The sequence below is a fragment of the Chelmon rostratus genome, chromosome 22 (assembly GCF_017976325.1).
Source record: "Chelmon rostratus isolate fCheRos1 chromosome 22, fCheRos1.pri, whole genome shotgun sequence".
Lineage (NCBI taxonomy): Eukaryota > Metazoa > Chordata > Actinopteri > Chaetodontiformes > Chaetodontidae > Chelmon > Chelmon rostratus.
Genome location: NC_055679.1, coordinates 3,386,862 through 3,410,983, shown reverse-complemented (window position 1 = coordinate 3,410,983; position 24,122 = coordinate 3,386,862). Strand labels below are relative to the sequence as shown.

The 24,122-nt window shown below is 41.8% G+C and overlaps 2 protein-coding genes across 4 annotated transcripts; one reads left to right on the top strand and one right to left on the bottom strand.

Moving 5' to 3' along the window:
- Positions 1-50: 50 nt before the first annotated feature.
- On the bottom strand, positions 51-4,455 carry cbll1 (Cbl proto-oncogene-like 1, E3 ubiquitin protein ligase). Of its 2 annotated transcripts, none has more exons than XM_041963965.1 (6): positions 4,335-4,455; positions 3,132-3,296; positions 2,057-2,163; positions 1,771-1,854; positions 1,550-1,623; positions 51-1,329 (listed from the first exon to the last, which is right to left on the bottom strand). In XM_041963965.1, the coding sequence occupies exons 1-6, from the start codon at positions 4,345-4,347 to the stop codon at positions 312-314; spliced, it is 1,461 nt and encodes a 486-aa protein (XP_041819899.1). In that variant the 5' UTR covers positions 4,348-4,455; the 3' UTR covers positions 51-311. The 2 variants fall into 2 exon arrangements, with proteins under 2 accessions (XP_041819899.1, XP_041819900.1); XM_041963966.1 differs by having other exon boundaries at positions 3,150-3,296.
- Positions 4,456-5,738: 1,283 nt separating this feature from the next.
- On the top strand, positions 5,739-24,107 carry ppp6r2a (protein phosphatase 6, regulatory subunit 2a). 2 transcript variants are annotated; one of them, XM_041963683.1, is made up of 24 exons: positions 5,739-5,813; positions 9,466-9,635; positions 10,481-10,735; positions 11,251-11,437; positions 11,560-11,697; positions 13,761-13,826; positions 13,945-14,057; positions 14,542-14,655; positions 14,939-15,065; positions 15,315-15,467; positions 15,877-16,101; positions 16,230-16,294; positions 16,624-16,739; positions 16,825-16,910; positions 17,890-17,970; positions 18,092-18,189; positions 18,449-18,506; positions 18,684-18,811; positions 18,942-19,066; positions 19,171-19,315; positions 20,776-20,864; positions 20,982-21,159; positions 21,766-21,873; positions 22,570-24,107. In XM_041963683.1, the coding sequence occupies exons 3-24, from the start codon at positions 10,509-10,511 to the stop codon at positions 22,616-22,618; spliced, it is 2,676 nt and encodes an 891-aa protein (XP_041819617.1). In that variant the 5' UTR covers positions 5,739-5,813; positions 9,466-9,635; positions 10,481-10,508; the 3' UTR covers positions 22,619-24,107. The 2 variants fall into 2 exon arrangements, with proteins under 2 accessions (XP_041819617.1, XP_041819616.1); XM_041963682.1 differs by having other exon boundaries at positions 5,739-6,153.
- The last annotated feature ends 15 nt before the right edge of the window (positions 24,108-24,122 follow it).

The following is a 24,122-nucleotide window of genomic DNA, read 5'->3' as shown; positions in this document are numbered from 1 at the left end:
TTGTTGGTGTCTTTCAATGAACAGTACATACATGTGAAATCAGCTGACATATATACAGAAATATTTACCATACGCTATTTAAAAAAAAAAGAAAAGGGGGACATTCCTGCTCTTCTCCAAGTCTATTGTATGTTCAGCAGGAAGTTCAGTACACTTAACTAAAATGTGCAGCACATACACATTTGCTTTGGGGCAGTTTTATCAAAATTAACGTCCTACATCCTGTAACCCTGAGGTTTACTATCACATTAATCAGACAAGTGGTATGGAACAGAATGACACAGACTGTTGCCCATTCATTCATTGGCAGTTTACTGATAGTAAGGCCGGTAGCGGCCCTGATCTGGGTGGTGCGGTCCAGGCATCTGGCCCTGGGGAGGGGGGCCCTGCATTCGTGGCGGTGGGGGCCCTCTTGGAGCAGGCCACATCCCAGGACTGAGCCCTCCTGGCTGGCTGAACGGGGGGCTGAGGGTGCCCTGGTCTTCAGGGAACTGTTGCATGGAGTTGGGGTTATAATGATGAGGTGGGGGGGCGTTGACAGGGGGGCCACTGTGCTGTGGTGGAGGTCCTGGGTGTGGGTGGTTCATATAGGGCGGCATCTGGCCCATGATGTGCCCTGGTGGTGGAGTGATTGGTGGGGGAGCTGTGGACATGGGGGGCGGAGGGGCCTGGTTGTACACCATGTGTGGCGTCCCAGAGGCCTGGGAGGGATGCTGCATGGGGTGGCTGATAGGAGGAGGTGGGGGAGGTGGAGGGCCGAAGTGCTGCTGCGGTGGTGCCATCATGTGGTGAGAGTGGGACACTACAGGCGGCTGGCCAGGATAGTCCCCGGGGTGGTGGTGGGGCGGCTGAGCAGGGCCTGGCCCGCCAGAGTGGGGTTCCCGAGAGGAAGAGGAGTCATCTTGGATGGGTACTGTGATGAGATTGCTGTGTTTACGGGTTGTTACCGTGGCAATACGGAATGTCTCGGGGCCAAGAGCGGAGGTTGGGGGCGGGGCTTCATGAGCAGTGGGTGGGGGAGGCTGACTGTAGGGGTCATGACTGCTGTGCTGGAGCGGGTTGGGGAGGTGGACATGGTTTTTGGGTAAGTGAGGTGGATGCACACGGAACCGGTCGGGGACCTCGGATGCAGGGGGAAGGTGCACAGGCTCCTGGCGGCCGGAGGAAGACTTGGCTGCCCTCATGTGGCGGTGGTTGACATGGGCCTGCAGGTCACGCTGGGACAGGTAGGTGCGCTTGCATCCCGGGACAACACTGCACATGTAGAGGGAACCACGCTGGCACTGCTCGATACGCTGCACTGGGTCTGTACAGTTGTACAAAGTGAGGCTGAAAACACAGGGAAAAAAGTTCAGTGACAATAAGTAGTAATAAAACACAAGAGGAGGAGCTGAGGAGCGACCCCTCTAAGAAAAATACTGTTCAGGTTCAGAGAATATTTCAAAAACAGCTGTGATCTAGCACTTAATAAAGGCTGTTAAAACTATGAGAAATTGCAATATTCACCACAGCACATTTTAATAGTTAAAATGTCTCTCAAAGAGCTCACCCAGGGCACATCTTCTCTCCTTTCTTCTCATGAAGCAAAGCACAGTCGTAGCAGAAAACATGTTTGCACGGGATCTGAGGGGTCAGGCGGAGGAAAAGGAGTTAGTGTTACACATCAACATATCTCTGTGCCTGCCTGTAGAGAAAGGTCAGTTCACCAAAATAAGATAAGATCATCCTTCATTGATCCTCCAGAGGGGAAATAAATACATAAATACATACCATCCGGCCATATAGCTGAATAGGAAGACCACATTTATCACAAAAGTGAATTGGTACTTCATCCCGTTCTCCAATCAAATTTAACTGTTGGGGAAAAAAAAACATCAAAATCATAAGTAAATAATAATAGATAATTGTTTAAACCAGTGTGACATTACTTTTCTGAATGTCTGCAGAGGAGACACCCTGTACTGTGTGGCAGACATTAGTGAGAAAGTGTTATTAATAACCATCTGAAACCACTGCATGGACTGTTGAGTGGTTTCACTCCCCACATGTGATGTACCTTATAGTCCCAAAACAGTGCCTGGGGGAATCTCCTTTGACCTGCGAACACATCACCAGCTTTAGCTCCACAATCAAACCTCTCCTCCTGCTTGAAGCCAAAGTTATCTGTAACAAGAAAGAGACAAGTATTAATGACACAATGCAGAAAAACCCAGGCAAGTGGTGTTAATAGGCAGTCTAATTCTAGTGTCCCCAAAGCAGTAACCAAAGCCCTTGATAGGGCTGGAACCAAATGTTAACTTATTGATAATTATGGTCATGAAGGTAATTCATTCTTATGCTCTGGTGGTGTAAAGGAAAAATGCATGGTGTCGCCACAGTTTTCACTTTTAAAAAAGGGGAAAACGGACATCAACAACAAGCATGGCTAAATGCGAAAGTAGCACTGCTCCTTCCAAAAAATTAGTGTGGAAGTGGTTTGGTTACAAAAGATAAGAAACCACGGCAATATGCAAGAAGACTCTAAAAGGGGAGCAATACAACAACTTCTTTCACCACCTCATGCAGAAGCAATTGGTGAGTATGAGGAGAGCTAAAAATCCGACCAGGAGAGCTCAACAGCTATTGAGAGTTCTAAACCAAGCAGACAAAGTACATGGGTTCAGCATAGCATCGCCAAATCTTTGGCAAGTGTCTGGAAAGACATTACCGAAGCAATCACATTTTGTTTGGCTAAAGATAAGATGCAGTTGAGAAGGAGGGTTTCACACAGTTTATTAAAGAGTTGAACCCAAGATATTGCATTCCTAAAAAGGAAATTATTTTCAAAGACAGTAGCCCCGGACATGTATGAAGAATCCCGTGGTACGGTAGCAGCTGCACTGTCTTTTGCAGACTACTATGCATCGACCGTGAAGATATGGTCAAGCAAATCTACGCAGCTCTATCTAAACTTGACCATGCACTACATTACCAGTGAATGGAAGCTGTGCAGCTCCTGCTGTATTCGCAAACTTCGTGAAATACTCATGAACTTTAAATATGCACACAGTCTGAGTCCCACTAAGAATGCTCTCTTTTAGGTACTTAACACGTTGTACGAAGAGGCATGGTGTACTACAGACTGTGCCTACCATCTTCTCCAGCCTCACTTTTAGATGGCCTGCTGCCGGGTCTCTGGGTGCGGGGCAGAGGTTTGCTCCTTAAGGGCTGCTTGGATATCAGTTTGATGGGGATTCTTCTGCGAACATCTGGGCCACCCAAACTCCCAGAGCCATCACTTCCTTGAAGATCATTGTCTATTGGGGAAAAAGGCAAAGTAGTTTAAAATTATACAGTTACTCAACCAAGACTCAATTACATGCCAACATTTTGTCCACGTTATACCATTTTGATATTATTTTGTGATTGATGATTAGTATAGATTAACATAAATGACCTGGCTCAATGTGGAGTTTCTAGTTATGTTTCTTGCAAAACGAATGAAAAGAAATACAGCTTTTTATACAGAGGGAGGTTTGCTTGCAGGAAAAGATACTCGAAGTCAGGATGTACAAATGCACTATGACGGGGCGTGTGATAGCGGTCCTTGCACATCCACAGGGGTAGGAATTACATTACAGATCGACAACATGTTACTAAGGGACACGTTTTGGATAAAATCCTCACTGCCAAAGCCCTCATCCCACCCCTGGTAGACCAAGAAAGACACTTTAGTTGGTGACACACGATAACATCTTGAAACTTTGAATAACCAGCTACACTTGGGCTATGAAGTCCAAATTCATCTGTTATGACCTTAGCGATCAGGCTTTAGGATTAAAAGACAGACAGCTACGGGGGAATGACTCACTCGTTTCAGCATGAAGGTATGTTATTAGTTATGCCAGCTCTTACATCTTAACTAGCTTAGGTAGCATTATGCTAACGCTGGTCAGGTTGCATTCGCGCCCCAACTCAATCGCAGCAAGCAGTTACGGCTACCAACATGTCGAAAATGCAGCATTTGCCGTTTAATATCGTAACTGTGTAAACTCGGTTGCTACATTGCATGTGACCGTATAGATTCACTTATAACTTCACGTTAACTTTTGGTGAACACAAGTGCTGTAGCGTTACTCCCACCGTTAGCCTGTTTTTAGCTAACGTTAGCCCGGACCATGCTATCTTTAACGTTGCTCTGGAAGACAACAGGATGCCGTAGCAAACCTGCCGATTGAGAGTATGATATGTCGTTATCCGAAGAGCTGGTACAGCAACAGCTGTAACTGCATAGTGAAAAATATATCACATAAAAGTACTTTGTTAATGTCGGCCCTACTGGGCTTTTTGCTTACCGCTTTGGTCCATGATCCAACGAGTGAACACAATGCATTGTGGGATAGATGAGGAGACGAGGTGAAGGGAGAGGAAAGGAAAGAAGAGAGCAGGAAAGGAACATAAGTGGGGAGAGCGCCGAGAAAGGTGTCAGATGATTATATGAGTTGAGAAAATAAGCAAAGGAAAGAGAAAACAATAAAAAGAAAAAAAAAATCAGGACATCATTAATAAAAGGCAAGTTATCACCCCTTTCTTACATAACTGTCTAATAGCTTAGAGTCAGTTAGGTGGAATATTAACCTATTCGGATGGGAATTGAAGTTTATTTTTAAAACAAAATAAACTACATAAAGAATCACTTTTCAGCATTTTCTATTCATTCATATGGTTTCATATTATATTCAAATTAATATTTTCTTGGCTGTGGGTCAAAAAATTGTAATAAACAAATTTATGCTCTGATATATATAACCAAAGCAAGACTATAAGCAAATTTGAAACTTACGCAATTGACTACTGAATTGTGTAATTGAATCACTTCTTAATACCTAATATTGAAAATGAAATCCACGTGGTTGTAATGAAATATTTATTTTGAAAACCATTCATCTAAATTTAGGTGCGATCATTTGAATTCAACTCTTTTAAACTTCCAGAAAGGTCATATTGATATCAAATCTTTTATTTTTTATTTTTTAAGAGATCACAAAGTCAAATATTCAAGTTTCTCAATTTCAGTTGATCATTTTCTGATCTAAAATTTAGAGCCCAGTCACATTTTTTGTTGGACTGGTGAACCTCACACATCATAACTGAATATGAAAATCTGGCCCACCGTGGGTAAACAATCAAGACTGGACGAGATCGATCACCCCTTTGAGCTATTACGTTACGTTCTGTCAGTCATATGATCCAAGAAAGATAAGCTCAGGTCAGTGACTGGAAAACTTTGCGACCTGAGTTTTCTGATTTTTTTTTTTTTTTTTTTAATGGCACAACTTGAAATTAACCTCTGAAAATTTCGAATCTCAGATTCAGATAGTTGGATTTCAATGTAAAATATTCAGTGATAAATTTAAAGTCAACATTGGCTTAGATTTCGCAATTAGATATATGGTTGCTTATGAAATTTTAATTATTAGAGGCCTTATTTGCTTCCGGACTCATAACTTGTGTTGGATATTTGTTAATTCATATATTATTTTGACTTTCTGAACTAAAAAAATCAGTGTTCATTGATCAGTAATGGATGACTGCTGCCTTGAAACCCCTCGCCTTTTTAACCCACTTCACCGTACTTATTTTATTTTGCAAATCTTCCTGTCCTGATCATCATTCTGCTAAATACAGTGTGCACTGCCCGAAGTCAATGCACGTCCCCGCATAGGTCTACTGCGCGCTCTCGTAACCATGTCGCCATTTTGATTCGAAAAATATGACTGAGTTTTTCCTGCTTTGTATGCTAAACTTAGCCCCGCGTTTGAATAACTTTGTGCGTGAGTACGAACAATACACTCTATATTTATAATAACAGGTAACGTAATTGCTATTAATATCAAGTAACCATTAATGTTAGGGAACCGTTCATTTGATGGACTTCAAAGCCACATTTGACTAACGTTTGCTAAGTTGAGCTAGCTAACAGTAGCCTGTGCTGTCGCAGACTGACCCTTCAAAACAAATCACTATTCGCTCACGGGCTAATGTATGTTAGCCAACACAGCTAGCTAATAGTTAGCTGGAAAGCTAGTGACTTAGTGGCTGGCCGCTTGACGAAAAAGTCCACCAACAATTTAATACAGACGGAAGGAATAGCAGCGGACTTTCAATCAAAGGGTGAGTTTTGGACAGAAGGATCGTCATGAGTTTCAGCAACTAGCACACGTTAACTTTGGTGCTTCGTCGACAAAGTTGAACCTAAGTTGGAGAGCTATTTAAGTTGGCTAAGTCAGCTCAGCACACGTTAACTGTTAGTAGCTAATTAGCTTACGTGCTAATCAGAGGGAAGGAGGAACTACCGTTAACGTTAGCTAACTTGATAACTTGGTGCCTAAAAAAAACGCCAGTTAGCATTGATTAAGACACCAATGTTGAGTAATCTACTAACTTTGTCATAGGAATATGTGTAGCTGTTAGATCATTTAACGCTAGGTAACAGTCGCTAAGTTACCTTTAACATTTATAGCTGGGTACCATCGAGATAAACATAACTTATTTTCCAATGGATATGTCCTTTAATATACTGCAAATCTTTTTGCAAGTTAAATATTATCTAATAGCTAACCTTAAAGAGCTAAGTAGTTAACTCCTAGTGTTCTTGACTGCAGCCATTCGGGTCTAGCTAAGGCCAGTAGCAACGACGCCTTGCTGAATTACTGAAATCAGGCAACCTTGCACACCATCTAGATTTGTTTGTACATCAGTTACCGATGGATAAAAAGAAAGGGACCTCGACGAAACGACGGAATATAATTAACCGTGAGGAATGTAGTTAACGTAATGTAAATATGTTGTTTTTAAAATCTTATACCACTTGGTAGTGGTGCCTCCACTGGAGTTGAAGTAAACAGAAATCTGAGCTCCTACCGCAAGTCAGTTGATGTGCACTTCATGCCAAGGCTATGGCGGCTCAGTTTACATTTCTTTAGCTACACATCAGTGTGTCTCCCATTGTTAGACCGTCTTAACAAATGGGGGCCTCACATAAAAAATTACGACAAGCTAGGGATGCAGATACCTTTTTTTCAGTAGGTTGATCTGTGGTTTGATGTATCATTAGCTGTCACATGTTGTCACTTCTCAGGTGATCGAAGTTTGAAGCGATGGCTTATTTTTGTTTGTAAACAAACCAAAGGTGATCAATAATTTGATGTGAATAAGCACCATGAACTTAATCGTGCATTTGTAAAGGACTATTATTGAACCAGCTAAAATCACCAGAGTTTATTCGAATAAGGAAGTGTCTCAATATTGTGGGACCATCATCTGTGTATCAAACATTAGGTACAGGTCTGTTGACCAAATTTTAAAACTTCAGTGCAAGTAAGCAGCAACAGGCTGAGTAAAACTGTAGTTTTTGTTTGTCCTTTGAAGCACACTGTTGCAGATGGGTTGATTATTTTTAGTTCATGTTGTACAAGGTATCTACAGTAGTACGACATGCACAACTACATGACCAATGGTGTACTGTTGTACTAGGTATCTAGTATAACATGATAAACATTCAGTCATGAATTACCAGTTGCATTCTTTATTTACATTCAGTAAGTGGAGAACTCATGTAAAAGTGCAGGTGGAATTTCCGCTTGCCTTATTTCACTCTATTTAACTTGCCCAATTACAGACTATTGTTAGCTGACAACATCCACATGTATGCCCTTTATGTCTGCCATTGTTCCTCTTTTCATCGTCTGTTATATGTGCCAGTAGACTGTTTTTGTTGAGGTTGCCTCTGGTGGATTCTATTTTGGATATAAAGTCAAGCATTTGCTTTCCTGCTCAGTGTCCACGGGGAGTGTTCAGCGGGTTATTATTGCACTTGTGTACTCTGTAAATGTATGCCAGATGGACACTGCTGCTGCATGTGCAGGCAAGGGTCCTCCCCAGGAAAAAAAGGAAAAGAAAAAGGAGGAAGCATGTTGCTCAGAGAGACATGTTACCATTGACAAAGCCAGAAGACGTTTTTTTTTTTTTTTTTTTTTCACTGCTGGTGTGTTTGGTTGTCTAGATTAGCTGCCACAGTAACCACATGAGGGGAAAAAAACTAAACATACTTACATAGTCACAAAAGCATCAAATACTTGTTCTCCATCATTTAAGATGCAATACCTCCATCTGAAAGCAGGCACAAAGAGTCCAACACAGTGCTTTTTAAAGTACTTCTTAAAAATTATATTAGGTCAGCAACTACCAGTTATTTTTATTGTTTATTAAACTGTTAATTATGTCCTTGGTTAATTGATTGTTGTTTGGTTCATAAAATGTAAGAGAATATTGAAAAACGTTGATCAGTGTCTCTATAAGATGAAGTCCTCAAATGTCTTCTTTTGTCCAAAACCCAAAGAAAGATATTCAGTTTACTGTCATAGAGGAGTGAAAAAAACAGAAAATATTCACATTAAAGAAACTAGAATTAGAGAATTTTGACTTTATGGATGCACTGTTTGGTTTTTTTTTTTTTTTTGTTCATCAAACTGAAATATGCATTCTGTAAATTTGACTATTAGAGATAAAATTTACATCATGATCCTCTCTAACATCATTAGCTGTCAGTTGGAAAGGCACCAAGGCCACAACTTAAAAATAAGTAAATAACAAAAACAGATAACAGAAATGTCAGTAAATGCTCCAGACTCAGACCTGTTAATAATTCCCGAACAAGTGCAGCTTGTGCTCATGTATACAGGGCAGGCACAGCAGACTGACTAAAATACACACGTATAGCAGGGCTCGTGCACTTTGACCATATGCTTAAATCCTGCATTCTCTTAACTAACTGTGGTCACATATCTGCAGCAATAAACACTCCTATAGCATTAGTTATGGCTTTGGCACAGTGGAGAGGACTCGCCCTCCAATCTCTTTATGTCTTGTTTCACTAACTCACATATTCATGTGATTGTCGTAAACTACATGTTGGAAGTGCTCCCGCAGACATACCCACTTCATCTGAAGGATATCAGTATACAGTTTTCGTTCAATCCGCTTATCTTTGTGGATTTTCGTGTAGTTAAGCACTATATCGTGACGCTCCTATACGGAGGATCTTCCAGCTCTGGTGTCTCGTGTTTGTGTTACAGATGGCAGCAGCACTACATGAGCTTGAGTAACCTGGTTAACCACTTAAGCTGACTAGCATGCTAGAGCTGATAGACAACAGCTGATGCATTGCCAAAACTTTCTGAGTAAAACTCATGCTTAAGAATGTCTGCATGCGACAACCAAACATTGCACCTTCTGCTTTGGGACGACACAGCATCACAATGGTGCAAAACACCAATACAAAACATACACTATCACTTGTCATGTATGCATTCAAATACATAATTTGTACAGACGTAGAATAACATTTGAATGGTATGTGAACACAGTGTCGTAAAATCTTGTTGCACAGTTGATTAATCTCTGCTGTTTTTTTGTGACATGCAGGTTATGGTGAGCCTCTCAGCGTCTCATCTCCTAAAGAGGCCTGCGTTTTAAGAGGAGACCCATGCTGATAAATGCCAGGCCTCACCACACTCTCTGTCGTCTGCACAAACACAAATGCCTGCCTGCCCGTGGGGGAGGTCTGATTAAAGATATCCACATTTCATCCACTGGTATGTGTGAGCACTTTGCTGTTTGGCATTTCCATCTTTGTAATTGTATGTGTGATATACATATGGCTACATTTACCTGTACCATAATAACCGAACTGTTGTCCTTATTGTAAATACTTTAATCTTTTAATATTTTTATTACCGCAACTATATGGTATATGTGTTGTCTATAGATCTATTAAATTTTAAACTTACATTTAAATTTTGTACAACACAGTTTAATTTGTGACTGAAGACATCACCTCTAAGTTATGTTACAACATCAGGGTTGTCAACATCAGGTCTAGTATTTAACCAGATACTTACTTATTCTGTTATTTTGATGACGTTGACCTCTGTGGGCATCAGCATGCAAATTTAGCAGGAATATGGGCTGTTCTTTTAAAGCTTAACATGAAAGATCCAAACAGTAGAGCATGTGTTGTTATTCTTATTGCAAAATCCTGCAAAAACTTCCACTAAATCTTACTTCCATGAAAGTGTATACATGGCCAAAATGACCCACATTAATGCAGCATAAATTGGAATACTCATGTTAATGTGATCATACTTAATGTAATTCAAAAGTACTGCAATTCCTGTAAGGACATTTTGCAAGTGATAGTGCTATGTTGTTGTTACAGCTATTATTGGTTTAATCCCCTGGTTTACATCATTTGTTTACTTCATTTTTCTCCTCTGCTTCCTTCCCCACCTACGCATCCAATCTTCCCTTCCCTTTTCTAACCCTTTCTTTCATTGTTCTCATCACTGCTGGGCCTCTTTGTGCTCCCTCAACCTCCTTTAACCCTTGTTTTTTCCCCTTTACTTTCCCTCCCTCATCACTCTTCTGTCCAATGGCCCAGGGCTGTGTCCCCTGTCCCAGCGGCCACCATGTTTTGGAAGTTCGATCTGCACACCACCTCCCACATCGACCAGCTGCTGGACAGGGAGGACGTGACGCTGAGAGAGCTGATGGAGGAAGATGACGTCCTGCAGGAGTGCAAGGCCCAAAACCGTCGGCTGCTCCTCTTCCTCTCCCAGGACCACTGCATGCAGGAGCTGGTCAGCCTCATCACCACAGAGCCGCCTGCTGACCTGGAGGAGAGGAGTCGCTTTAAGTGAGTTTTCATTGTCATTAGATGGAGACATCAGGGCAGCATGAACTCAGTTCTTGTTCTCAGTTATTGCTCTTACTTCAGTTCTTGAGACAAATAACCAAAAAATATTTTAGGTGTATTAAAAATGTGAAATCTTTTTTTTAAATGACAGAAATTATGAATTTCAGTTGAATAAAGGAATGATTTCCTACTAAACCTGCTGTTCTTTATCTGGGGACCTGGTATTATTCATTTGGATTAACATGCATTAAAATATATTCTTGTCATTCTGTACTTTTATTCATATTTTGTCTGAAAAAGAAAAAATAATACGACGTAATTTGTTCTCGAGCTGTAGCTATTGGTTGTGTTTCTGGTCTGATTTTGTGTATTTATCCTTTTACAATTTATTTGATTTAATTTAATCAAATTTGTTTTGACCTCTTTTAAACTCATCAAGGCTCAGATCATCAGAAAACATTTCAGAAATGCAACATGAATTGTACCGAGACTCCTTCGTTTTGTTTTTTTTAAAGATTTCCCAACATCGCTTGTGAGCTCCTGACATCAGATGTGTCCCTTATAAATGATAAGCTGGGCGGGGAAGAGTCTCTCCTTGAGATGCTCTATCACTTTCTGGAGCAGGATCCACCCCTCAATCCGTTATTGGCCAGCTTCTTCAGCAAAACCATCGGCAATCTCATTGCCAGGAAAACCGAACAGGTACACTGAAAATGATCATGAAAGGGTTTCTTGATCAGAGCATCTAAATAAGCAATAAGATGTTGAAGAGCGCACATTCTGCTATTTGGAGCCAAAAGTAATGTGCACTTGATGTTTTCCAGGTGATAACTTTTCTAAAGAAAAAGGAAGGCTTCATTGGTCTGGTGCTGAAACATATTGACGCCTCTGCCATGATGGACTTGCTGCTTCGCCTCATCAGTTGTGTGGAGCCTGCCCCCTTGAGGCAGGAGGTCCTTCATGTAAGCTCTCTAAATATGTCTTTGTGTACTTCCATGAGTAAACACCAGCTAGGGGTGGGCCGTATGCTGGTTTTGCCATGATCACTGGTGTCAAGTTTTGCAGAGACATGGATTTTGCAATACCGTCATTACTGTGATAAATGTCTAAACATATTAAAAATAAAAATATGCCTGTGATAACATGGAGGTAAAGGGCTACACGTGTACTCATAGAACTGGAGTTATATCCAGTAAGTACTATTTTCTTTGCTATAGTGCTGACTCAGATAACACAAAGATGTAGAAGTTAACAAGACAAGCAATGTAGGCCAATTTCTCTGTTGCTGGCTGTAAAAACCAACACAAAAGTCCTCATCTACTCCCACCATTCAAAGAAGTGAAGAGCCAATGGATTAATGAAAATGTCCCCACAACAACAACTATTTGAGTATACATGTGCTAATCATTTTACTTCGGACTGCTATGAGGGCCATTACAAAGCGTTTCAAACCTGAAGCTCAAGAATGAATCAATACTGACCTCAATCTTAGAACCTGTAAATTTTTATTGTGCCTGAATGTTTATTTTGCTGGTTAGCCTGTTGAGTTTGGCGCTGGCACATTCCACAGCTAATATGCCAAGTGGTATCTGTTGTAGACACAGTGGAACAGTGTTGGCGTATTTAATGCAAAGCCTCATTTAAAGCCAATTAAATAACCAGAGTAGAAGCTTGGATGTCGGAAACTGTTTTTTCATGTTGCTTTTTTTGTAGTCTCACACAGCCGGTCCTAATGTTATCTCCACACTTCATACTGCAACACAAGCCCAGCTGATTCGGTTGTTGCAGGAAAGCCATACGTACCATACTGTACCATATGTGACAGTACTTGACAGACATGCCCTGTGGTATATTGACTATTGTACTTAAATAATAAGCTTTGGGTTTTCTGCCAAAGTGTGTTATGTTGGTATGTGTTTCTGTCAGTGTTGCGCAGTTACTAGTTTAACTACATTTCTCAGTGGCGTGATGGTGGCGTCGCTGTTTTCTGAATCACATAGCTTTTTAGCAGCTAAGCTCTGATGCTCAAAGGTACCGGAGCTTTCTGCTGTAGTCTGAAATGAAACCTCTGAAGATCAGGAAGTGACGCCACCACCATACATGGACGTGTATGTGTAGCCTACAGAAGCACTTACATATGAAAGTGACATCACACCCCAGTCCTTGGGCTGAGGCCTAAAACATCTTTGCTGCAGGGAATACAGACATACTTGATGGAAATATGGCAGAGGGTGAGGACAGAGAGGAATTGATCCTGAGGGAGTCAGGATTTTTGTTCTAGAATTTTTTATCATTATTATTCACTTCATTGAGTTATTGCACTTTTCGTTAACAGCCTGTCCTGCAAAAGTACCCAGGTCTAAATTAAGCACACCCACGTGAGCACAGGTGCATGCACACACGTGCACATAGGTGAACACACACTCGACAACTGCTTATTTTAATTATGCGCTGCTTATGTTTTTTAATTTGTGTTTCCATATTGGTTTTGAAGCAGTGAGAGTAGAGAGCACAGCTTGTTTAATTAGTTATTGAACGTAACATTTTTGCCTGCTCATCAGTTTCACTGACATTTTTATTGATCACTGAGATGGCACTGACTTACAATGAAGTTGATTCAATGTTTCAAAAAAAAAAAAGCACCTTCACATGTTGCTGTGCATTTGTAAATCTACTTGATAGACATGCCCTGTGGTACACTGACTGTACTTATATAATATACTTTGGGTTTTCTTCCAAATACATGCTGCTGAAATGCCTAATCCGACCCCTTGTCTAACTCTGAGAACGAATCACTTTACATTTAATAGTTAACCTACATTATGGGGCAGGTTTCTCCCTCCAAAACACATGTATTCCTGGATCCTATTCATTGGAGGCAATAAACAAATCCATTTTGACCGTGATATAATACCATCACTGTAAAAGGTGGAAAGAATACTGTAATATAAATTATAGGTCATATTGCCCACCGCTAACACCAGCATTTAAGGTATCTTAACACTATTCATTTTTTCCCCCCCAGTGGCTAAATGAGGAGAAGTTGGTACAAAGACTCACAGAGCTCATCCATACTGGCAAAGATGAGGAGGTGAGTGTCAGGCATGCTGGGAGTTGACCTGTTACAATGCTGTCATGATGATCTCGCTATAATCTGTAATTTCTAATCTGTTAATTTCTGTGTTCTATTTCAATGATTTACTTTTCAGAGACAATCAAATGCATCCCAAACGCTTTGTGACATCATCCGCCTTAGTCGAGACCAGGCCAATCAGATGCAGGAGAATATGGAGGCTGACCCACTATTGGCTGTACTAGAGTCGTAAGTTTACAATGACTGTTGATTAAAGTTGTAAGAGGAAAAGTAAATCTCACCTGTGTCCAGTTGCTTGTGTTATTTAGAGTCAGTGCGTCTTGAAAATTGTCTGACTGCCACACATTAGAAACAAAAAAGCCCCCAGACTGGTTTTGTGTGACTGTCAAACATGTTGGTTAAGGATGTCACATAAGTTATACATTCTTTTCATGTTTCTTTGTGTCCTTTGAGTGAGTTGAGGGTAGACTCTGTAAAGTTGGGACAAGATGTTTGTGCTTACATGTCAACACAAGCAGGGATTGTAAACATACTGAAACACTCCTATGTTGCCATTGCACCAGATTTGCACATTTTTCTAATCTGTATTGGAGTATTCTCAACAAAAAAAATCCCTCAGGTTGTAGCGTGTATGCAAACACCTGTTAAATAGCCATCACCATCAGCTAGTTTGTTTTTTAATTTTGCCACCGCATGAACCTTTGTCTTTCAGGCAGGAGAGTGTAGCGGGGCTCCTTAAGAACATGTTTGAGGGCGAGAGGAGCGAGGCTTCCATCGTTAATGGAACTCAAGTGCTACTTACCTTACTGGAGACCAGGAGGTCTGGGTGAGTCAGCGTTTCCTGTCCAGCCTTTAACTGTACATGTTGCATGCATTAACATTTCATAGTTTCAAGTAAGGAAGGAAATGCCTTTTTTTGTATAAGACCTTTCAACAGCATTATGTCACAAAGTGCTCCACAAATGAAATATGGCCAATGGCATAAATACAGACTTGGGAAGAATAGAAATAGTAAATAGAAAGTAGAAAATTACACAGTGATGACTCTGAACTGTTGGAGCTTGACCAGACATAGTGTGCTAACATTTTTGTCTGCTTGTGTCTCTCAGGTTGGAAGGGCTAATGGATCTGTATTCTCAGGGTTATGAAAGGTCTTACACTGTCAGCAGCAGTATTTTAAATGCCATTGAGCCCCATTTAAAGGACTTCCAGCAGCTTCTTCTGGATCCCCCCAAGGTAAATCCATTGAGCAAGTAAAGCAAAATACATTCCAAACATAAGTCAGATAGTTAATCCCATCATTTCAAACAGTATTTTCTGACAGTTGACTGGTGGCAACGCATTATATATCCTTATCTTTAAAAATACAGCAGTAGCTGATGGTGAATTGGCATGATGCACTTGCACTGTCATACAACCTCATTTTTCCTCTGTGGTGCAGTATTAGTATTGAAACTTGACATACTTTTCTTGTTCCTTCTACAGAAAAGTGCAATACTGACGACCGTTGGCGTTCTAGAGCAGCCACTGGGGAACGCCCGCCTTCACGTGGCCCGGCTTGTGGCCGCCCTGCTGCAGACCAGTGCCCCCAGTATCTGTCAGGAGCTCTGCAATCTTTCCACCATGAACCTACTACTGGTAGGCTAAGCCTGGCTTGACTCTGGACATTGAAACTCTGTCGCTGCTTTTGCACGCATAGTGAGCACGATGTGTTTGAGCTTTAGAGTATGCTTTGTCTTATTGTATTTGCGCGTAATGTCAGAAAAAGTTGCATCAGATTTGCACAAGGTTGGCAATGAGGCTGGGAAGCTCTGATTACCTTATCACGCCACCTGACCAAAGGGCAGAGGGTGTGACTTATTTAGACCAATTTCATATAAAGTTATTCAGCTTAGTGTGTTGTTCAACAGACCAAGGATTCAGACCCTCCACTTTCGCCCATGCGTAATGGACAATAGACAAGTGTCCATTCATCTCAGTACTGCCCTTACATGCAGTCTTTTGCTGCATGTCACTGACTTTGCTTCACATCCCTCTCTCTGAATAGGATCTGTTCTTCAAATACTCCTGGAATAACTTTTTGCACTTCCAAGTGGAGCTGTGTGTGGCGGCTATCCTGAACCATCCTTCCTCAGAGGAGCGGCCCAGTCCAGGCCTCCAGAACCACGACGGGAAGCCAGCAGCATCCAACCCCGAGGTGCAGGGGGAGGCAGGGGAGACAGGCAGGACCAGTGACCCACAGACCTCCATCCACGCTACCCTTGTGGCACATGTAGGTGGCTGAAGCAGCTTGATGTCCTGAACTAGCCACTACACCCAAAATTTTGTTGCAATGTTTTGATGTTCCTTCTTGTTTATTTCCACACGCCTCGTCATTCCATGTTTCTGTTGAACTCTCAGCTGTTCCAGAAGTGTCAGCTGGTACAGAAGATCCTTGATGCCTGGGAGGAGAATGATAAAATTCAGTAAGAATGTCTTTGCATCCATAGCGTAGCTATGTGCTATCCTTTGTACTTCTGTAGCTGCATTTTTTTGCTTTATGCAGGTCTTGTTAAGTATTTATTGTGGTGCTGCATTTTTGTGTTTTTATTTTAAAGTAAAGAGAAACATATGCAGTGATGTTTAAACTGGTAAATTGTTTTTGATCAGAATCTTCTCAATACCTAGACCTCAGCAAATATTGTGCTGTAACATCGGAGCATTACAGATTTGTTATGGCAGTGCAGTTGTGGTTTCACGGTGGAGTTATTTTGCCACTTGAAGCTAATGGTAAGTGTGTTTCTCTCAATCTCAGGGCTGAGGGCGGCACCAGGAGAGGCAACATGGGTCATCTGACCAGAATTTCCAACATGGTGGTCCAGAACCTGGAGAAAGGACCAGTACAGGCCCAGATCACTGACCTCATCAAAGGTTGTCATATACTACAATAGTCCTGATTTGAGATGAGTCGACATATCTGGAAAGTCAGTGAAAATGAATATCTCTGCTTTTGCAGAGCTTCCAGAAGACTGCAGAGGTCGCTGGGAGAGCTTTGTGGACGAGACCCTGAGAGAGACTAACAGGAGGAACACGGTAGAGCTGGTGAGATGTCGTTTAGTAGCACTCAGGTTCTCCCGCATCAATAGCTTGCTCTTAACTTCCTCTCCTTTCCTCTTTCTCAGTTTAAGCCTGCTTGTAATCATGACAGGACCAAGCAGCCCAGGGCAGTGTCAGAGCAGCCGTCATCAGCTTCTCACCAAATCAGATTTTTTATCTGATATTTGTTATTTAATAAATCTAAAAAAGGAGCAACAAAAGTCAGAAGTGTTGTTTTAATTAATCAACAACAGTAGTGGCTCAGATGATACTTAGTATCAGAAGTGTGACAGCATCCCTCAGTGAAGGTCGCAGGCTGCATTGAGATCTGATGATATGTTTTCAAAGGAGAAGGAAACTGAAGTAGGCATGTTTGCAAATTATTATTAGTGGATTTGCAGCATTGTAGGTACTGTGGTATTTAAGAAGACTGTTAGTCTGAATGACTCTTACTTTCCATGGCGAAGTGTTTTGACAAAAGCTCAGTGGTATACTGTAGGATGATGGAACATCTGTTATTGGGGTGTTGTAGTTTCCAACAACACTGAGGGAAAATGATTATGCCTCTGCGCCTGTGACAGCCGTGGCTCACGAACATGATATCTCAGGAACACGTTGAGGGAATTTCTTCACACTTGGCACAAACGTTCACTTGGACTCAATGTTGAACTGATTCGTTTTTGGAGGTGAAAGGTCAACGTGACTACACGAAACACATTTTTGACCATAGCTCAAGAATTCATCTTCTAATAATGACAAAATTTCACACAGATGTCTCATAGGATGAAATGATGAAGTGATGGCATTTTTAATCCAAAAGGTGAAAGCTCAGCTTCACTGTGACATCTAAATGTTCTGCAGCAACACTTTTCTGGTCATTATTCAGCACCATCACTCATATTTCACATTGACGTTGAACTGTGTATTATACTGTTGAACACTGTTAAAAGTTCATCAAACCTCTGATTTGATTTGTGTCGTGCAGGTAAGCACCCACAACATGCACTCGTCTAGTGAGGATGATGACATGGAGAGCCCCTTCCCCAACGACCTGTCACTTCAGCAGGTACGATGCACACCACCACGGAAACAAAGTGACACATCACACCTCTGTTGCTTGTAGTAATAAAGAAATATCCATCTTTAGTAACCTCTTATATAATAATATTGCCCTTTGACCTTCCCAGGCCTTCTCCGACTATCAGATCCAACAGATGACTGCCAATTTTGTGGATCAGTTTGGGTTCAACGATGAGGAGTTCAGTGAGCATGATGAAAACATCAAGTACGTAGTAGAAGTCTCACACAGTGCGTTGCCCTTTACAGATTATTAAAGGTTTCTGCATTCACACAGCAACAAATCCTCTACACCAGAGCTCAGAGACATTTCTATTGATTCTAAGTTACACTGTGATTTTGTGTCTGTTGTAGTATTTGAATACTTCAGTGTAGGTGTCTTATTCTTTCAGTTATCCCACAGCGATCACCTTACCATGCAGGATGTTTGCTGTTAGCTTAACATTTCTCTTGTTCTCTCTCTTTAGTGCCACATTTGACAGAATTGCCGAAATAAACTTCAATCTAGATGCTGATGATAATAGTGTAAGTAAAAATGTGTTGCTATCAGTGATCTTAATATTGCAACTATTTATAACAGCTGTTGATACTGTTGAGTGTTTTCAGGTGTAACATAATTTAAAAAGAGACATTGGTGATCTGTGTATTAGACACTGTCACAGGAGGAATTATGACGTCATCTAAGTGTCTGTTTATACACAGGCCAATGCGGCTGCTTTTGAAGCCTGCTGTAAAGAGAGGATACACCAATTTGATGATGCTGAAGAAGAGGAGGACATTTGGGAAGAGAAGGAGATGAACTATGCAACACAAGCTAAATCCAGAACACGGTAAACCTCACAATGAATTTCTAGCTTTTCATTTCCTCGTGGCAGTTTTCAGTACATCAGATATTTCCGTCTTGTGTCTGTAAACCCCTTCATCTCTCCTCAACCTCATTCTGTTGTCACTCCCTTCCAGGTTTGGGGTCTCCCAGACCTCAGAGGGAGGCTCCAGGAGCAGCATGGAGAACGGAGGCAGGGAGCGGGATCGCGGATCTGAATCCGATGAGGATGAGGACTCTGAGCAGAACACATCAGATCCAGGTAGATAAGATGACAGCAGCCAAATGTCATGTAAACTGTTGAGCAGCCCTTCAGCATAGGCCTCTTGTCTTAGTTTGAAAGTCTTTTTATGGTCTCGTTTCCAGGTCCAGGCTGGACAGCAAATTTCAGGGACTCTAGAGGGACTGCAGCATCCCAAACCCCGGCAGGGTGGGACAGCTCATCCGGGAGTGGAGCAGAGACGCAGGAAACTGGCTGGGCCAACTTCACTGAGTTCCAGCCTTTCTCTGGGTGAGAAGCAAACCGGTTCATTCAAAGAAAGTCTCCTGCGATGGTTGTCAAGGAAAAGTTAACAGAATTTGCCTTGCCTTTACATCTGATTGGTTATAGGTTTAATTAATACAACAGACTCACTATTAGTTCCACTCAAAGGAACTTTCCCAAGGCACCAAGAATCTCTTGAACTCAGGAACTAAACATGCATTTTAGGGTTAGCGTTAATAAATTTAGTTCCTGTATGATTCAGGTGGCAAAAAAGTCCCTACTGCTGTAGTACTTTCCAAAGGTTTCTGTTGTCTTCTCGGCTTGTTTCAAAAGAGTGAAAAGAGAGAGAGAACAAGCTGGCAACACGAGCAAATGAGGAAGAGGGAGCACTGATGAGCATTAACGCAAATGAAGGAGAGGCAATTTTTTTTTTTGACAGTTTCACAATATTTGTGTTCCAAAGGAGAAATCATTGAGCAAACCTCAAGCTCTCTCACTCAACTTTCCATCACATGTAACTCAAACCACACAAGTCTCACAACAGAAAATACAAAGAACAAAGGGCCTGACACGATGTTTTTCTTGTGTAAAAATATAGTTTTTTAACCGTAGGTGTAATTTGCCTGATCTTCACGCTTCTTCAGATACAGACCATAGTGCATCACACTGTGTGTGTGTGTGTGTGTGTGTGTGTGTGTGTGTGTGTGTGTGTGTGTGTGTGTGTGTGTGAAATGAACCTATGGGCTGACATGTGTAACTGGTCAAAAACGCTCGATTAACCGTAAACCATGAACATCCCTAGTTAAATTGGTTCCATAGTTCCTGGAACTTAAAGGTTAAAAAGAGGTTTATTTAACTGATTGACCTTCTATATCAGAAAGAGTTGCTGTTTTTGGCTTGAGCAGAGGAGGATTCTTGCATGTGACCTATAAAGTGTACAGGACAGTTTCAAATAGTCAGTCAGTCAGTTATAGAGTGATTATTCCGATACACCTGTCTCAAAAAAAGTGACTGTTTGTTTCTGGGTCTCAACATTTGCTAGAATAAAGGCTAAATATTCAGAGAAACCAACTTAACATTTGTCACTTATAGTGGATTTGTGTGTATGTGTGAGTTTATGAGAACCCAGTTCCTCCACCATGTCACATAAATGTGCTGTGGCTGCTGCAAATGGTTTGAGTTTCAGTGCAGGGAGAGAAACAAAAAGCTTGTCAACATGAAGGCGAGCAGAAGATCCGGACGACACGCCGCACAGTTCAATGTTCAGTGATGTCATATGGATACCCTCGATCGAATGGCTCTGTAGCCCACAGTTTTTTTTTTTTTAACACGGTGTGTGCTAGGCAACAGTTCTATCGTCTTATTACCATTTCACAAATTGAACACGGACCACGCTTCAGAATTACACAAGAAATACAGTCACAAAAATGAATGTTCTGTCATTCTTTACGCCTTGTTAACACGGTTTTCTTGTTGGTTCTGTGCAGTACAGAGACGGATCCCAGGTGCAGCTCTCCTGTGGACTCGGGCAGCAGTGATGCAGATAAACAAGCCAAACAAAACCACGAGAAGAGCGGTGAGCATTGACCTGCAGCATCAGAGCCTGTTGGAATGCACGTTTCCAACGTAAAAAAATGTCTTCATTGAGCCGAAGAACGCCACAAACTCATTTTTCTGTGCTTTGTGTCGGCAGATGTTAGTGCCTCGTCTGGCGCTTGGCCGGTGGGAGAAGGGAAGAAGGCTCCACTCGTGGCCTCGGACAGCAGCTCCTCCGGTGGATCCGACAGCGAGGAGGATGACAAAAACGCCGGCGCTCCTCCTGCCGCCACCGCAACCTGTGCCCCCGGCAACAAGACAGCTGACCTCAAAAGGTTTGCATCTTTTAGCGGAAACCCTCCCTGTCGGATGCTGAGCGGTAAAATCCTCTGTTGACCGGTCCACTCTGCAGCCACACACAGAAAGCTGCTGTGTGTAGAAACGTCTATATTTGAAACATAATTACCACATGGAGGTAATTATGGACTGGACTGGGATTTTCAAATTGCTGGATTCATTCAGTTTTGCCTTTCCCAGGAAAAGTATATCCTGGGAGCTTCCCTAGGACTCAAACTAGAGCTTAAACTCTGAGTTTTGCCTGTTCAGAAAGTAGAGTGACAGACATATTATTAACACTGTTTGCTTCCCCTGATGACTCACACAGTAACACACAGTTCTACAGCTTCTGCCCCTTTTTCTCCTCTTGTAATGAATGCTGATCACCAGCACTGTCGTTCAATATGTCCACACACATCTAAACCAGCTAAATGAAGTGCTTTGTTTATTCAGCCCAAAGCAGAAAATGTTTTCTTTTGCCTTATAGTGGGGGTCAAAGAGAAGGAGGGAGACACGGTTGACTGGAACCTGTAATATGTGCTGAAATTGTCTTGGAGTGGAGTAATTAGTAACTGTGTGTGTGTGTGTGTCTCCCCGTCCTGCAGTGAGGAGAGTCCGGTGTCTCTGGAGAAACTCTCTCTGTCAGATCCTCCTAAAGCGTCAGAGCAGCAGCCTGCTGAGGATTCACCTGTAACCACGCAGACTGACAGGAAGTGAGTGGCTGCCTGTTGACAGTGAAATAAGAACAAGCATCCATGATGGCAGCGGGTGGGGGTGGGGGGCAGCGACCCCATGGGGCCAAAAACGTGGACAGCAGACATGTGGTTGTGTTTACATTCCATGTTATGGGCCTTTTTTTTTTTTTTTTTTAAATAAAAAGCTATTTTCTGATGTTAGACCAAATGATGACTCAGTTCATTGAGATTAAACGATGGAGGAGCGAGCTCGTTACCGGCAGCTTGTCTGTTCAGCTTCCGGCACCTGCAACATAAACTTGGGTGGGGAAAGTGAAAAGACAGCTCCTCCATCATCACCACCACTGAGGTGCCCTTGAGCAACGCCCTTAACCACAACTGCTCAGAGGCTTGAAGATCAGACTGCGCTCGCACTGAGCGGCTTGCAACTGTCTGAAGGTGATCAGGGTGTTTCTGAAAAGGAGAGAGTTGCAGCCCAAGTGGCGCACAGGAAGCGGCTCCAGCTGCAGGAAATAGTTTTTGACAGTTACTGACAGCTTTATTCTCTAGTAAACATGTTTGTATTGTGCTGAATGAACAGTCAGCCGTGAGGGCTGAGCCTGACTCTCCACTCTGGAAGAGATACAGAGGATAGTTTGTCCTTATTCCTGTGTGTTTAACAGCTAACCCCACATTTCTGCGTGTATGTGACTGTTTCCCCTGTCATCCCAACAGAGAGGAAACGCCACCGCCCCAGGAAGTGTCGGTCAATGGGCCGGTGTGAGCGCGAGCTAACTCCATCGGCGACGGCGCCGCGGACTGTCAGCCTCCTCCAGAGTGACTCCCCTAAATAACCTCACTGCAACTACGGTGTTTTTACTGAATCACTCTGCCATGTTATTGGAACTGGACACTGCCAATCAACACCAATAATGAGGTGGCGGAACATGGAAAACAAACAACAACAACAAAAAAAACAACAAAAAAGAAAAAGAAGAAAAAAACGAATCCAACAGACAGAACGGAGTGCAGAGGAATCATCTTCAAAGCCTTTTTTCCGATGTTGCACATAATTCTGTGCAGTTTTAATGTAGCAGCGATCTTTGAAACGACAGAATCCGAGGGGTAACATCATCATCCTTATTTTTTTATGACCTGAAAGATTTCTCTCCTACTCGTTCAAAGCTGTTGGGATCCCATTGTTAGGGATTTGCCATCGTCACCCCTGAATGGATAGCACAGGCTAACTTTTAACGATGCCTCAACAATAAATACCTTTTCTTTTTCTTTTTTTTTTTTTTGGAAAACATTTTTTTTTTCCTCTTCAAGCTTAAGAAAAAGCACTTATGCAGCCATTTACTGTACATTATAGCACAATGTAAGTGTTCTACCCTCATCTCTGCTGGCTGTCTTATCTGTCCGCTCACCCAGATCAAGGTTTTTATCCGTTTTTATTTTCTCTCTCTCTCTCTTTGGTTGCTGTTGATGAAACATCTCTTGTTGTCGTACATCACCAGGTTTCTGAATGTTTTGAAGGAGGGTCTGTAGGAGGAGGAGGAGGAGGTCGATGAACAGAGCTCTAATAGTATTACTGTCTTTTGCTCATGTGCAATAATGTCAATTAGCCATCTTATTTAAAAATGAAATCCAGCATTGTTTCTTTTTAAAAATCAATCTAGCGTCGGAGTCTCATTTGGTGTAGGTTTTGGAAAAACAAATTTGGATATAATCTCAATTTATCTTTCAGATTTTTAAAATTTTTATTTTTTGGTTTGTTTTTTCTTTTAGTGCATGTATAACTGGTTCTCTGTTGACCTAGCTAGTGAGCTAAGACCTTCTGATTGTATTGACCTTTAAGTTCTTATTACTATTCCCCTTAAATCAACCAAACATTATCTACCTATATACAAATATTATCTACATTTAAAAGTAATTTTAAAGCAGTCTTGAGATTACTATTGTTGTCTGTTCCTTTTTTCTCTCTCTCTCTCCACCAAGCACTTACTCACAGGGCGAGAGTGGCATCTGGAGTGACGCTGTATGTTTTTTTTTTTTCTCCCCTTTTTTAAGATTTAATTTTATTTCTCTGAGCAGCAGGATTGGAACGAGGGCAGGTCTGGGTTCTGTGGAGCTCCAGGCCTCTTTGGTGTACCTACTTAAATCATTTGACAGCTATCAGGTTCTACGATCATTGTTAAAAACAAACAAACATTGAAATTAAAAGTGTCTGGTTGACCACATTAATACCAAAAGCTTGGCTCTGCCCGTCTGATTGTTGTCTTTCCGCC